The 15,833-nt window shown below is 33.9% G+C and overlaps 1 protein-coding gene across 1 annotated transcript in view; it reads left to right on the top strand.

Annotated features, from left to right (window-relative positions):
- The window catches only part of LOC121388852 (transcription initiation factor TFIID subunit 4-like), a 29,681-nt gene extending 21,624 nt beyond the window's left edge, over positions 1 to 8,057 (top strand). The window contains exons 12-14 of the mRNA XM_041520368.1: positions 636 to 743; positions 1,670 to 1,729; positions 2,430 to 8,057. Coding sequence (XP_041376302.1) covers positions 636 to 743; positions 1,670 to 1,729; positions 2,430 to 2,540 — 279 coding nt within the window. The 3' untranslated portion in view covers positions 2,541 to 8,057. The remainder of the gene's footprint in view (positions 1 to 635; positions 744 to 1,669; positions 1,730 to 2,429) is intronic.
- The last annotated feature ends 7,776 nt before the right edge of the window (positions 8,058 to 15,833 follow it).

Raw genomic sequence — 15,833 nt, 5'->3', positions numbered from 1 at the left:
TTGAGGTTTAAGATGCGTTGTTCACCATTTATTCACTGGTAACGTTACTACTTATTTGTAATCCAGGCAGCTCCAGGCAGCAGAAATGGAGGAGATGTTAACTGTAGATAGGTTTGAGGTTTAAGATGCGTTGTTCACCATTTATTCACTGGTAACGTTACTACTTATTTGTAATCCATGCAGCTCCAGGCAGCAGAAATGGAGGAGATGTTAACTGTAGATAGGTTTGAGGTTTAAGATGCGTTGTTCACCATTTATTCACTGGTAGCGTTACTACTTATTTGTAATCCAGGCAGCTCCAGGCAGCAGAAATGGAGGAGATGTTAACTGTAGATAGGTTTGAGGTTTAAGATGCGTTGTTCACCATTTATTCACTGGTAACGTTACTACTTATTTGTAATCCATGCAGCTCCAGGCAGCAGAAATGGAGGAGATGTTAACTGTAGATAGGTTTGAGGTTTAAGATGCGTTGTTCACCATTTATTCACTGGTAACGTTACTACTTATTTGTAATCCATGCAGCTCCAGGCAGCAGAAATGGAGGAGATGTTAACTGTAGATAGGTTTGAGGTTTAAGATGCGTTGTTCACCATTTATTCACTGGTAACGTTACTACTTATTTGTAATCCATGCAGCTCCAGGCAGCAGAAATGGAGGAGATGCGTCAGCGCGAAGCCAACATGACAGCTCTGGCAGCCATCGGTCCTCGGAAAAAACGTAAGCTGGAAGTACCAGGACAAGGAGTAAGTATCACAATGTTTGTCATTAGTTAGACTGGTCTTTTAAAAAACAGTGTTATAAAATCAATGTCTGTCTGTTTATATGAAGGAAGGGAGGAAATGTTTTATTTAACGACACTCAACATATTTTATTTACGGTTATATGGCGTCATACATATGGTTAAGGACCACACATGTTTTTAGAGAGAAAACCTGCTGTCGCCACTTTATGGGCTACTCTTTTCAATTTGCAGCAAGGGATCTTGTATATGCACCATCCCACAGACAGGTTAACACATACCACGGCCTTTGATATGCCTGTTTTTATGATCACAATAAGTGTTTTACTGAAGGCCATCTTGTCAGTGATGATTAAAAAGGCTTTTGATGAACATTAATGTTATGTGATGCATATTTAGTTAGTTTACATGAAGCTTAAGATTTTTGTATATATATAGTCTTATTCAACTTACCGTACTAGCACAACAACTATGCTATACGACCCTGAGTTATAACCTCCACTGCAGAATTATCTCCCCTTGCCGGATGTATAACCTACACCCGCGCATGGGTAGACCTTTGTTGTGCTAGTACTAGGTAAGTATGAATAATAATGAAAATTAGAAAAAAAAATTATAATGTACTTCTTTAATTAGGGAATTTTTAAGTTTGCTAATTGTAAAAAAGTAATCTTCGTAGATCTTCGTGTTTGCAACATAAAATGTTGCCGTTGCCATATGCTAACATATTGATTTTTGACTCAAATTAGGATATCTGCCTAGTAGAAAAAATAACTAGTCATCTGTTTTATTCATTTATTAAATCTACAGTACATTTTCTTTTACTTAATATTTAGAGAAGAATCTAAATATGGTGAACTTTTGTTAAATATATATGAATTGCTATGTTCAAGATGAACCATTTACTGAGTATTAAACATCTTGTTTCAGTCTGATTCCAGCACCAGTCCAGTAGCAAATGGTCCTGGCTCATCCTCACTAAGGCCTTCTGTAAGTGGTTTATTCTCAGCAGACCTTGCCATGAACAAAAATTAGCAGAGTGATTAATTGCTCCCCTTACTTAGATTATAGCAAGCCATATAAGATATTACCATATTGATACTGTATAAATTCACATGCTAAGGGGGTAAAAATTACTCTCCATGAACTAGTGTTTGGGGTGTGATCTAGCCATATAAGATATTACCATATTGATACTGTATAATGTTTTATGCTAAGGGGTGTTTAAAATTGCTCTCCTTGAACTAGTCTCAGGAGAGTGGTTGGGAACGGGAGTGATAGCTTCCCTTTAATGACAATGTCTGACTTGGTACTCGTCATTGTGATTGGCTGCAGATAATAATTCTTGAGGGTTTTTTCATTTCACAAATTTATGTAGAAAAAAATATAAGATTCTAGTTTAATGTGTAAAAACATGGTACGATATGTGTTATGTATAGTGTACGAATCCAGAAGGATAGTACCACGATGTCTTGTTATAGATGTCTTGCTTTATGATGCTTGTTATAGATGTCTTGCTTTATGATGCGTGGTTTGGTGGCATGATGTTAGACTATCAATATATGTTAAATTACAAATATCTGATGATTTAACTGCAGGGGTGTCGTAATTTTCTTGAATATATAAATGACCAACTCATTTCTCAAATTTTTGTGATCATATTTCAATGTACATTTCTTTTAACTTCCAGATGTCCAGACCCAGGATAAAACGTGCAAATCTCAGGGACTTAATATTTTTGCTGGAGCAGGAGCGGTCCTCCACCAAGTCAAACATACTCTACAAAACATTCCTTAAGTGAAGCGTGAACACTGTGAAATAAAACAAACAAAAAACATGTTTTGCTATTCCTACTGACGAGGCTCAGTTCCGTCGTCAGTCAGTGTTGGACTGCCACCGACACCCTGCTGTCCGGCAGTGTCAGTTGCCACGGTGATGTGTGAGGTTGTTGGCGTCATGCAGACATATCTGACTAACCTCTAGTGCTGTGTAGGGAATAGTCTTCACCGGTAGTTTGACCACCTTTGTTCGGTCCGGCTTAGAGCCTAGTAACCAATGGTGTTGGCTTCTTGAGGTGTATGACCTATATGATGATATCGTAGGACTGATTTTCTCCCAACTGTTAAAAAGTTAAGAACCTTCTTTTTTTTTTCCCCCAGTACCTGTTAAGGATGTCGTACTGGCATTTCTAGCCTTGTTAAGTATTTGAATTGGCTGTTTCCACTATGTTAAGAATTTGGAGCTCATGTCTCCAGTCTGCCTTGGTTAAGAATGTTGTTTCAATACCTGGTAACTGTGTTTCCAGAATGTTGTGATCAAGAGCTTTGTTCTAGAACTTGTAAGAATTTGGAACTAAAGCCTCCAGTTGGTTAAAGTTAAGAAATTAAAGTTTCAAGATTTGGAACATAATCTCCAGTGTTATAGTACCCGTTACAGATTTGGAACTCATGTTTCCAGTCCGTTAACTATGGAACTCATGTTTCCAGTCAATTAACTTTGGAACTTGTGTTTCCAATTGGTTTAGAATGTCTGACCGATATTTCCAATTTGTTAGGTTAAGAACTTTTGTTCTAGAACCTTGATCTGATGGTTCTAGACTTTTATGTTGAAGGACTTCAGAATCTAAGGCATTTCGAACTGGGATTTTCAAATTTAAAACTGTCTGACACCTGTGAAGAACATGGGTTTGGTACCAGGTGCATCGTCATCCGAGGTGGGAAAATATGATGTTTTATCGTCATGCAAGTTGGGATAATTCGAAGTTTAAACTATCAGCACGTAGAGGTTAGGAACTTGGTGGTGATACGATAGGAGAACTTCACATAGATACCGGCAGCTTGTAAAGGTTAAAAACGCCTGATGTTGTCAGATACGGTAAGGACACTGCACCAAGTGCAGTCAAACCTCTTGAAGTTGGTCATGTGGTTCTGAAGCCAGGCAAGAAGTTAGGGACGCTACACGTGTGAAGGCTGTGTGTGATTGTGATAAAACAGTGATAATTTGATGTGTGATAATCTTTAAAAGCAGTAACAGTGCGGTGTACTCATCAAGCTACGAGTAGCTAGAGAGTCACCAGTCGATGCAGCATCAAGACTGAAGATAAAAATTGAAGCAGCAAATTTATAGACATGGAGAACAAAGAGAGTCAATGTTATCGCAATAATAGGACAACGCAAGCATAGGGCTTGCTCGTAAATTTTGGCAAGCACTGCATACAAAACTTGAGAGTCTTGTGTGTGAAGTAAATTTAGAATTTACTGTGGTGATGGCATTGGATTGTGGTTCTTTTAAACGTTAAATTTATTATGTTTATCAGCAGTGTAGGCAGGTACATTTACTGTGCACTGTTCATGAGTGAAAAAAAGTAAAAATGAACAAACAAATAGATCTCTCGTTTATAAATTTTGGGTTAAAGTAAATCGACTTCCATCTTATAATATGTTGTAGCCTTTTTTGAAGTGTTTGCTGAAATTTACAGAATATGCAAATGTTTAAATACTAGTTCAACAGATGTGAAATATAATTTTGAAGAGTTGTTGCTGAAAGTTGTCTTATTTGATCTTTTTAACTTTTTTTCTTTTTTTTTATCACCATAAGAGCAAAGGATTCTCTCTTCCTCAGGAAATCTTTAAATATATATATATATATCAAAGAAAATGGTAGATTGTTTTTTAACTGGTGTAAATATCAGGGAATTTAGCTGTTATTACTCTTGCCAGGGTGGGTGGAATCTAGCTTAATTGGTAAAGCTCTTGTTTGAGATGCTTTCATTTTAGGATTGATCCGTAAGTGGACCCATTCTCTGATTGGGTGTTTTGTCCGTCCCAACCGGTGCTCCACAACTGGTATATCAAAGGCTGTGGTTTGTTGTGTCCTTTCTGGGGAAGTCCAATGTCTGACATCCAATAGCTGATGGTTAGGAAATCAATATGCCCTTGTGGTATTGTTAAACCAACATTTTAACTTTAATTGCTGCAGAGTTTTTAGTATACATTACTATAGTATTGGATAGTAATATCCGAAAATACTTTCCTCAAACTTCAACTTTCTTAGGAGATCACAAAATTTAAACATTGATTGAAAGCAGTTTACAAGCAACTTAAACAAAAACAATGTACAGGCATATTAGAAAATTGGGGTAACTTGTGGAATCCCAGTATGACACAATATTAGAAACCCTTTGCTGCAAGCTATTTATATTGTGTCCCCTTTATGTATTTCATTCTGACCAGCAAAACATAAAATATCTGCTTGTGTGCACATATCTGCTTGTGGGACTCCTTGATGCTGTGGGTTTACATTTATAACACTACTGATAGAAATAACTGTTAACTTTGGCCTTGTTCAGTACCATAGTTATTTCCATCAACCCATTCTTGGACTAGGCTCACCCTGTACATTGGCAAATTAGCCAATTGCTAATTGTTATACAAAGTGGCTACAAAATTTAGGCTTTGATTAATAATATTTTATTTAAATCGGCCACTTTTGAATAATTTTCAAAGAAAGACTACATATCTGAAAACTGGCAGAAAAAAATAAAACAAAATATCCAGTGTGAGCCCTGCTTGGTAATTCAGGGTTTTCTTGAAGGGTTTTCTTGAAGGGTTTTCAATTAACATTTTCTGAACTAAGGTTACCTATTTGGATGTTTCCATTGTTTTAACCTTTTGAATATTTGACCTTCACAATGATGTTGAAAAAGAAAGTATGTCGTATTAGTTTCTTTCGAGTTAAAATATTTAGTCTAATATTCTAATTATTACTATTAGCTATAGAAAAAGTTTTAAATAGTTTTAGGATAAATTTTTCTACTGTGTAATCCTTGCACAAATATAAGTGATGTTGGAGTTATAAAATTTAAGTTTATAAAATTGTAGAACCTATGATAAATTAGAAGGCATTATTGCTTTTACATTATGAGACCATGCTAGATATAGGAAAAGGATTATTTTGCCCCACTTTTATTGTTACACTACTGACCATTTAATTTTATTGCAGTTTATTTAACTATACAGATCTCGAATGACGACACTGACGGCAATTGCCATTGTTGAGATATAAATTGCTGATGGTCGGGAGCATCACCGATGGCACAACTATCGCAAAATGTATACACCTGATGTACATTATCTGTCAGGGTTGTGTATTTGAAATATGTCTACATACAGCAAAATAACCTTTTGGTCATGTTTATTTGCTGCAAAAGTAACTTTAAAAAAAATATATTGTAAACGGGGTCAAAATTGTCATCGGTGGGTCATTTTCACCTATGGCAATTAAACAAAAAATTGCTGTGAGAGACCAATTCTTAATTTTGAGCCCTGCCATATAACATAGATTAGGTTTGCATCACTACCATCTCCCATCTACATTTAAATCAGATTAATTTTTATTAATTCACTTCATACCTACGTGTGTATGTAGCCTTATTTTTTGGAATATTAACGACTGCAAACATATTATCATTCATCTTTGGAATCAGACTCTATTCCCACCTAGTCATATTGGTGATAGCAGGGAACATTTTGTTTTAAACATATGTTTAGTGATATTTGAAAATTGAGTAGCAATAACTATTGAACATTTTAGAATTGTGTAGTGATCTCTGAAATTTGCGATACTGAACAGAATGTTCCCTGGATAGTGTACCATGCTTGGCTGTTGCAACTGTCAGTATTAGTTCTTTGAACATGTACACATTTACCGTCAAATTTATTTGTATTATTCCACCATCTGTCGATTTCTTCAAAGCTTCAGTGCATCTGCATGAATACTTGTCAAAAGACTGGACTGAAATTTAATTACATGTATCATTATGTCTTTATCAAATATCTTTTTTTTACTTTTTTTTTTTTTTATAAACCACTTGTATTTTATATTTGATATACAATGAAACCTCTCAAAACTGGACCCTCTGTAAACCAGATTTCCCCCAAAACTGGTCTTTTTTTAAAAATCAGTACAGAAATTAACATATCTCAACCGGATAACTCCTAAAACGGGGCATTTGACTTGGTCCCCAGGGAGTCCAGTTTAGAGGGGTTTCACTGTATATTAGAACATTTTCAAAAATAAGTTGCCTGATTAATATAACGGCTGTTTTATTTTATATTACTTTGTTTCTTTTTTTTTCTACATTATACATAATTATAATCTGTATCTAACTTAATACTAATCATATATTATGGTCTCATTTATTATGAATGGACTATTTTTATTTTGAAATTAATAACTGGACCAACAGTGTGAATACATTTGATCCAATACATTGATAATGATATGATTAGGGTTGGACAATTTTGCATAGATTAGTATGAGCTTCATTCATGTTAGTAAAACTTGTACGCTCTAGTCTCATGCTCACTTTATAATTGTCATGCAGCTTTACTTCCACTTCACAATTAGATTCTTTAAATTGGCACAGACCCTGGTGAACAAATTATGAAACAAAAGCAATAAAGGCCAATCTTTAAAGAAAATTTAATAAAATGAGTTATTTATGATAACGTGACAAACTCATAAAAGTCATTTATTTTCCCTTGAATATATTTTTAATATTAAAATGGCAACAAGCTACATTTAACATGGTTCAACTTACAGGAAACCAAACATTGTTTTAATGAAGTGTGATCGATGTTTCAGCAAGATCGGATGTCAATTTTGGGATTTGTTCTCAGCAGTATCTTGTTTGTGTAGAATAATTGTATGTTAATTTGTGTATCTGTTACTATTATTATTATTACAATGATAAATAATTCTAAAGAAAAGTAAAGTGGTGGGTGTATACATTTTGTTTTTCTAATTATGTTTAGAAAATTTACCTAAGAAAACTTCAATACCCGGTACTAATGAGAAAACAGATTTTTATTTTGTTATATTTCAGAAAGTAGAAATCGTCACCAAAACCTAGTTATTATTATGCATATATAAGTAATATGAATATTTTATTGTCTAAGGAAAGTATCTTTAGGACAAATCCACAGTGATGTTACGGTTTTAACCAATTTTTTATTTCAAATACCTGTATTTCTTATTAGATTCATATCTGGTTCTGTGCTTGTAAAACTCTTAGGAGTCTTGATGACAGACTTTATACTTTAACACCATAGCAACACTACAAACTGTATGTGTATAATGCCATTACACATTTGAGTATGGACTTAACTTTTGTAAGCATGGGCCTAGTTAACCATAAACAGTTTTTCAGAAAGAAAGAAATATTTTTATTTAACGATGCCCTCAACACATTTTATTGACGGTTATATGGCGTCAGACATATGGTTAAGGACCATACAGATATTGAGAGATGAAACCCGCTGTCGCCACTTCATGGGCTACTCTTTTCGATTAGCAGTAAGGGATCTTTTATATGCACCATCCCACAGACAGGGTAGTACATACCACGGCCTTTGATATACCAGTCGTGGTGCACTGGCTGGAACGAAAAATAGCCCGATGGGCCCACTGACGGGGATTGATTCCAGACCGACCGCACATCGAGCGAGCGCTTTACCACTGGGCTACGTCCCACCCAGTTTTTTCAGATTATTCAGAATATCGGATTTTAAATCGTCTGTACAATGATTCTAGATTTTCCACTGTTTGTCCATAATTTACGATAAGGTTTTCAGATTATTCAGAATATCGGATTTTAAATCATCTGTACAATGATTCTAGATTTTCCACTGTTTGTCCATAATTTACGATAAGGTTTTCCGATTATTCAGAATATCGGATTTTAAATCGTCTGTACAATGATTCTAGATTTTCCACTGTTTGTCCATGATTTACGATAAGATTTCAGCTGATACTTTGCAGACATTCTGAATGGGTGCCTCCATTTTAGACATGATGCAACCATAACCAATGTTTTTGTCATAACCCACTTTCTTCTCTCATAAGGTGCATGGCGCCATATAACCATAAATAAAATGTGTTGAATGCGTTGTTAAATAAAATATTTCCTGATATGGCACATGTTGCTATCGCAGGAAATGTACAACCTACTTTAAGTAATATTTGGTGGCCATTTAATTTTTATACGGTCAATCTCAATGAAGTAAATGGCAACCAAAGACCACTTTAGACAGTCTGGTGAATCTTTTTCCAGCATTAAGTAATAGTAGTCGATGGTCTTGTGATATGAACCTAATAGCAAGAAATACATATATGTGTACCTGTATTTAAAAGCCAAAAAATTTGCCAGAATATCATTCATCCTTAAAACGTCACTCTAGAACACTGCTGATTAAGATTTATCCACAGATAAACTGTTCTTACTTAAGAATTTGTGTGTCATTGATAGTAACCTAGTGTTATCAAAGTTGTCTACAAAAGCATGGGAAAGTCTGCTATACAGTGTGTGGTAAATAACATTCTGGTTTCATTTCATATAAACATTAATAGCTTCTTTTTTTAAAGTTTATTTATTAGAGCATTCCAATTTTCATTTTTAAAATATTAAAACTTTTGTACACTGACTTGTTCTTGGAAAATTCTGTAGAACTTTCATCTTGGTGCATGTTATTTGTACAGATTTGGCAGTATTGTCATTGTGTGTAAAACAGTACTAGTAGATTTCTGTTGTGAACAAGGGGCAGTGTGTGTTAAAAAGTTCATATATGTGTATGATTGCAATTAACAGTTGAGAAATGTGTTGTTATATGGAAACATCTTCATAATAAATGTGCAGTGAAAAATGGCTATTATAAGCAATGATATTAAATATGCAAAAAAAGAAAGAAAAGAAATATGTTCTACAGAATATTGATGAAAACTTTTTTATTTGAGGTATTCATAGATACATGTAGGAATTAAGCAGATTTATTTAGTGAATGAAATAGAAAAATAGGTATTGTAAAGATTAGACATTGGTAATGAATAAAATGAGATAAATACTGGTCATTTTGGTATTTATTTTTCAGGTCTGTAGAAACTGGGGTTGGTTTGTGGACCCATGTCCACCCCAATCCCACCCCATCCACCACCCATTTGAGTCTATATTTTGAGGATACTTTACAGGAACACTATAATTATTTGAAGGAAATTCAGAAACTATATTGGAATATCACATTTAAGTGCTGGGTAATAATAACAATGTCCATCTTGCATTTTCATGAAGGGCTACTATTTGTTTTGTCCTACCAACCTTTTTGGTTTTCTGGTAACTGCAGTCTGTATATAGAAGTTAAATTAATTAATACTGATATTTTTGAATCAGTAATATCTTCCAGTTTTAATTAAGGTTTGGTCAGCTTATATTTAGTGTAAAAGTTTAAATATTTTAGCAAACAGACGTGGACCATCTGTCTCTTATAAAAAATGAAGACCGTTATTATACAAAATGTAAACTTCATAGCTTACAGAATGTACTTAACTATTAAAAAATCATTTATGATATTATTGTTTCAATATGGGGGTGGTATAACTTATTATAGTTGACATTTTTTGTACTGATTTGAAACATCACTATTGAAGCATTTTGTTTATTATTTGATACAGTTGGCAGCTTTATTATTTCTTTTAAAGTCATTCATATAAGTAAAAATCATTCTTGGGGAGGATTTCCTTAATAGAATTTTACCACTACTTAAAAAAACAAAACAAAAACATTATTTCAATGGAATAAAAGGTTGTGAATTAAGAAATAATATCTTTCAGGTGTATATTATGTTATTTTTATTGTATAACATATTTTTATATTGTTAACAAGGAACCATGTTACTTGTGTGTGCTAGTTTATGTAATGCTTTCTTTGTATGCATTTCATGTTGGTTGTTAGGTAAGATTAACAGTTCTCATTTATTAATAACATTTTGGAGTATTAAGACTGCTGTTTTACCAATGCAAATTTTCCTAAGTTTAATTACATCATAGCTTAAACAGAACAGTGCTTTCACCAGCTAACATTGCATATTATGTTTATTATGGTTGAATAATTTTAAAGTCCAAAGTTTTTTTATATTACTTTTTTTTTTTTCATTTATTATACAACTGTAATTGTTTTTATTTTTATTTTTTTAAAGAAAGCAGGATAATTCAGGTTACATCCAAACACTTTTAAGTATGGTTCCTGTATTTTTATTTTTTTAAAGAAAGCAGGATAATTCAGGTTACATCCAAACACTTTTAAGTATGGTTCCTGTATTTTTATGCAGCTACCAGAACTAAACTAGCTGCTTTTTCTTTGTAACTTCAATAGCCAAAAATGTCAATATACAGTTTGTGGGGTTTTTTTCATTAATGGTGTAATTGTAAAAAAAAATAATATATATATATATGTCTACTTCTTTATCTGTGATTTTTTTGGTATTTTCTGTACCATTAAACAATAAACCAACAAAACCATAATTAAAACCATAAAACAGGAGCTTAACAATGTACTTAGCAACTAAAAAAAACTATTTTGTTTTCTGATTTATGTTTATTCAATACTCTTTATAAGTTGATATAAATTATCTTTTACTGTTAGTTGCAGTTGTGATAAGAAATGAATGGGAGGGGGATATTGATTTTGGGTGTCTGTCCAGCGACGGTATCGTCCATCCCACTGGGAGCTGTAGTGTAACTTAATAATTACTGAATTTACTATTTGAAAGTTTGTTTGGAAGCATATTTTACCAGGTTATAACCTGGGATTCTTAGTGATAACATTAGCCTTTTTTTCTTTCTCTTTTTTTTTTTCTTTCTTTTTTCTTTCTTTTTTAAATAACAGACTTTTAAAACTTTGGTATTAAGTACAGATGTATTAGAAACTCTGTCTTATGATGTAACTGTTTGATTTTATTGCTTTTGACATTTCCTACGGTTCTCGTTTCTTTTATCTTTCTAATAAAATGATATACTGTTACTTAGCTTTTGAAATACATGCACATTTAAATTTTAAATACATGCAAATGTATTTCTTATGCTGCAGTCTCAATTTTCAAAGTTGTGATGTCATTTTGACATACAAATAAGCTCATAAGTGACTATAGAACAAAGCCAAGGTCATTAATTAGTTTATGGTTTCTAAAACTACTCAAAGCGGTGTCAGGGTTTGGTAATGTTTACCTTCTGTATTGTATTAAATGTAGAATATACCAGAAGATGCTTTTTCTTTAAAGAGATCTTTATTCCAAATTACCTTTTTAAATTGTACTTTTTTGGTGTGTGAAAGGAATAGTTAAATCCATCAACAAAGTTTCTATTTCTACCAAAAGGCCTGAATATTATTATTTGAAAAAATATATAATTTGTGTGGATTGGAAATATTATGCATGGAAAGAAAAGGTTACTATAGTTTAACAAGACATTTAACATCTCCATAGTTCTTGCATGCTGTTTTACTTATAGGTCATATACTGTATATATATATATATATTTCTGTTGAGCAGCATTGGAAGTGTACGAAAACTTCCAGTTACCCTGAGAGATACAAAGGAAGAACTTAGAAAGTCCTACATGATGCATCTACAAAGCATTATCATCATTTTGTACAAAACATTTCCTCATTCATCATTTGATCCATTCATCCATAATTAATATATTCAAGGGCCAAATTTGTTTTCATTGTTTTGTTATATTATAACAATTTGTATATTTTTACGAAAGAAGACATAAGATTGTTTTGCAGTGTTGTCTAAATTATTACAGATATTCATTGCTGTTTTTGTATATGTACATTGTAAGATACGCTAGCAGAGAACCACAGTCTAGCAAATTTAATTTTTCCAGTACTGGAAATGCATTATGTGATCATGTTTTTTTAAATTAAAAGAACGAAGACTTGATTCACAGTAATCGTATGTGGTTTGTTCATCTTTAGGTCACGTGAGCCAAAGGTTCGTGTAACCTGTTGCAAGCAGTTTTCATTTGTCTTTGTCCCTCGTCCAGGCAATATAGTGAAAGACCCATCACAAATTGCAAAAAGTTTGAACTTCAACTGTATTCAACTCTGTTATGTGTATAATACAAAATAACATCCAAAAAGTAGAACAATATAATTTGTGGAACAGTTTTAAATTCAACTGAAAATATGTTAGTGAAAATAAGTTTGGGATCACTAACATTTAATTTTTTATTTTATTTTATTTTATTTTTTGTATTTAATTGGTAACTCAATTAAACATGAGAATAACTTTAATAGCTAACTTACACTTCAAAAGTATTCGAAAATTAATGTGAATTGGAATTTAAAGAAACTAATGTATGTGTTATTGTAAATAGTTTTAATATGCAGTGTTAGCAAAAGCATGTGGGGTATACTCTACCTACTACCTGCAGTGATTGCCATTTCATTCTCATTGTTTGTTATTTCACGTGGAATATGCCTTACTGGCTTCATTGATGTAGTCCGTGGGTCACCGGTCTAAAGGCTGGTTGGTGCAGAGTTCGCACCCCAATAATGGCTCATACCCAGGGTTTTAATAGCTAACGGGGTGTAATGCCGTACACGATCCTTTAGAGGCAGCCAATATAGACGAGCTGTGTTGTACCTTAATTGGATATATGCACGAAATCAAGTGAAAATGAATGAAACTAATAAATATGCCTTTAGTATATACCACATATGTTCACTTGAGGCCTGTGAAAAATCCTTTTCAAATTTTGAAAACGCCTTGCTTATTGATGTCTGTAGTTAGTTTTCTGCATCTTGCCCGATCAAAGTTCGAAGTTTGACAAGTGTTGTTTCATTTGGCCACAAAACGTTATATTAATTTGAACTGGTATCGGTTTACGTACCTGGGAACAATTTCACAAAACATCGTAAGTTTACGTCTGCGACTAGCAGTTATAGCGGGCATATATTTACAAGTTTTTGGCATCTTATTTCACGAATATTAATTACATCATTAAAGAACAAGGAGCATTTTAAGGACAAAAAATGAATTATGTGTATTTCAAACTATATTTGTTGTACTATAATACTAATAAGAATTGTGGTTTAGTTATAGATTTACGTTTACGTGCAAAACTAGGCTTGTAAACGATGTTTTGTGAAATTGGCCTAGGTATTATTGCGTCTGTGTGGAACGGGGTAGCCAAGAGCGCTTTCTAGTACATATATCTCAAACTGGCATCATAACCTCATATTTTCTGATTTAAAGATGAAACGTTGCATGTAGCAGCTTTAGCAACATTGCTATCGCCGTCTATGAGATTTGATTTGCATATTTTAAAAGATGGTCAACACCTACTTTTATGGTGTGTTTCGCACCTGTACCTTTCAATCTGTCACTTAGTACATTTATGAGACATTAATTGTTTTCCCAACACATCGAGCCCTTTCACTAAATTCTGAGCAAACACTTAATTTTATTACTTTTGCAATTTGTGATGGGTATACCACATATTTGGGCATATATTGCCTGGACAATATGTGTAAACTTTTCACATTTTCGACTTATCGAGAACCACTTGACCAATTCCAATCAAATGCTGTGGGATGCTTCCTTGGAACATTGAGAAGTAAGTTTGTGAATCTGGTCATTCTGACCACTGAGAGGTGGGGCCAAAAAGGGAACATTAAGCCAACTTTTAAACATCGTCTCAAACTACTTAACCAGTTTTAACAAAATTTTATGGGAAGCTTCCTTGATTCATAAAGAAACAAATGTGTGAATTTTCTTTTCTCTCTCTCTCTCTCTCTCTCTCTCTCTCTCTCTCTCTCTCTCTCTCTCTCTCTCTCTCTCTCTCTAAAAAATGTTACAACTGAAGTCTTCACATATCAATAGATAATTATTGAATGTCATTTATCCTCGGGATGGAGGTGAAGTTTCGTACTAGAGTTCTATAGAGAAGTGCAATTAAACTAATTTTGTTTACAAAACTTCTAGAGCATTTCTAAGTAAATTTGGTACAAAGCTTTCTTGACCTATGGAAACAAAATCGTGAATATAGTTATTCTGATTCAGACCATTTCCAAATAAATTTGGTAGAAAGCTTTTTATGACCCATGAAAACAAAATCATGAATATAGTAATTCTGATCTAACCCCCTCTCTGGGTCTTGTAGGTGTGGTCAACAACTTACACAGATGACGTTTTAGCCCACTGGCCTCAAATAGTCATCATTTCCAATTAGTTGCCTATTTTAAGGTTTTAAAACCTGACTGTTTGGTACGTACTTCAGCTATCTGGCCTGTCTACCCAACGAGTCAACGTCACCTGGATTTGGCCAGTAATGTGCTATATTGTGTTTAATACCTGAAGATTTTCCTCGTCACATGATGACATTGTTGCTTAAAACTGGTAGCTGAACTAAAAAAAAAGAAAGAACAACACTACTAGAGCACATTGACTTATTAATCATCGGCTATTGGATGTCAAACATTTGGTAATTCTGACTTATAGTCTTAGAGGAAGGAAGGAAATGTTTTATTTAATGACGCACTCGACACATTTTTATTTATGGTTATATGGCGTCAGACATATGGTTACGGACCACCAGATATTAAGGGAGAAAACCCGCTGTCGCCACTTCATGGGCTACTCTTTTCAATTAGCAGCAAGGGATCTTTTATATGCACCATCCCACAGACAGCATAACACATACCACGGCTTTTGATATACCAGTCGTGGTACACTGGCTAGAGCGAGAAATAGCCCAATGGGCCCACTGACGGGGATCGATCCCAAAGCAACCGCGCATCAAGCGAACGCTTTACCACTGGGCTACATCCCGCCCCTATAGTCTTAGAGAGGAAGCCCGCTACATTTTCCCATTAGTAACAAGGAATCTTTTATATGCACCATCCCACAAACAGGACAGCACAGCACATACCATGGCCTTTGATATACCAATTGTGGTGAACTGGCTGGAAAGAGAAATAGCTCTATAGGCGGTATTGAACTGGAACTGTATGGTATCATAATGTATGAGTGGAAATTAGCTGATATAATTTTATGCTAGATATTGGGTTCGATATGATATGTTTTACAGGTGCTAATCCATAGACACGACAGTACTAGTGGGTCCTCTGAAGGTGACCCATCTCACCTCAGGCGAGTGCTCTAACCACTGGGTTACACCTTACCCACTATCAAAAGGAGAAGACTTGTCCACTGGCATTGACACAATGGTTGAACAAAATATTGCCTAAAAATATACT

Source organism: Gigantopelta aegis, chromosome 14 (assembly GCF_016097555.1).
Source record: "Gigantopelta aegis isolate Gae_Host chromosome 14, Gae_host_genome, whole genome shotgun sequence".
Taxonomy (NCBI): Eukaryota; Metazoa; Mollusca; class Gastropoda; order Neomphalida; family Peltospiridae; genus Gigantopelta; species Gigantopelta aegis.
The sequence above is the reverse complement of the archived record's forward strand: the minus strand, read 5'-3'. Positions and strand labels throughout refer to the sequence as shown.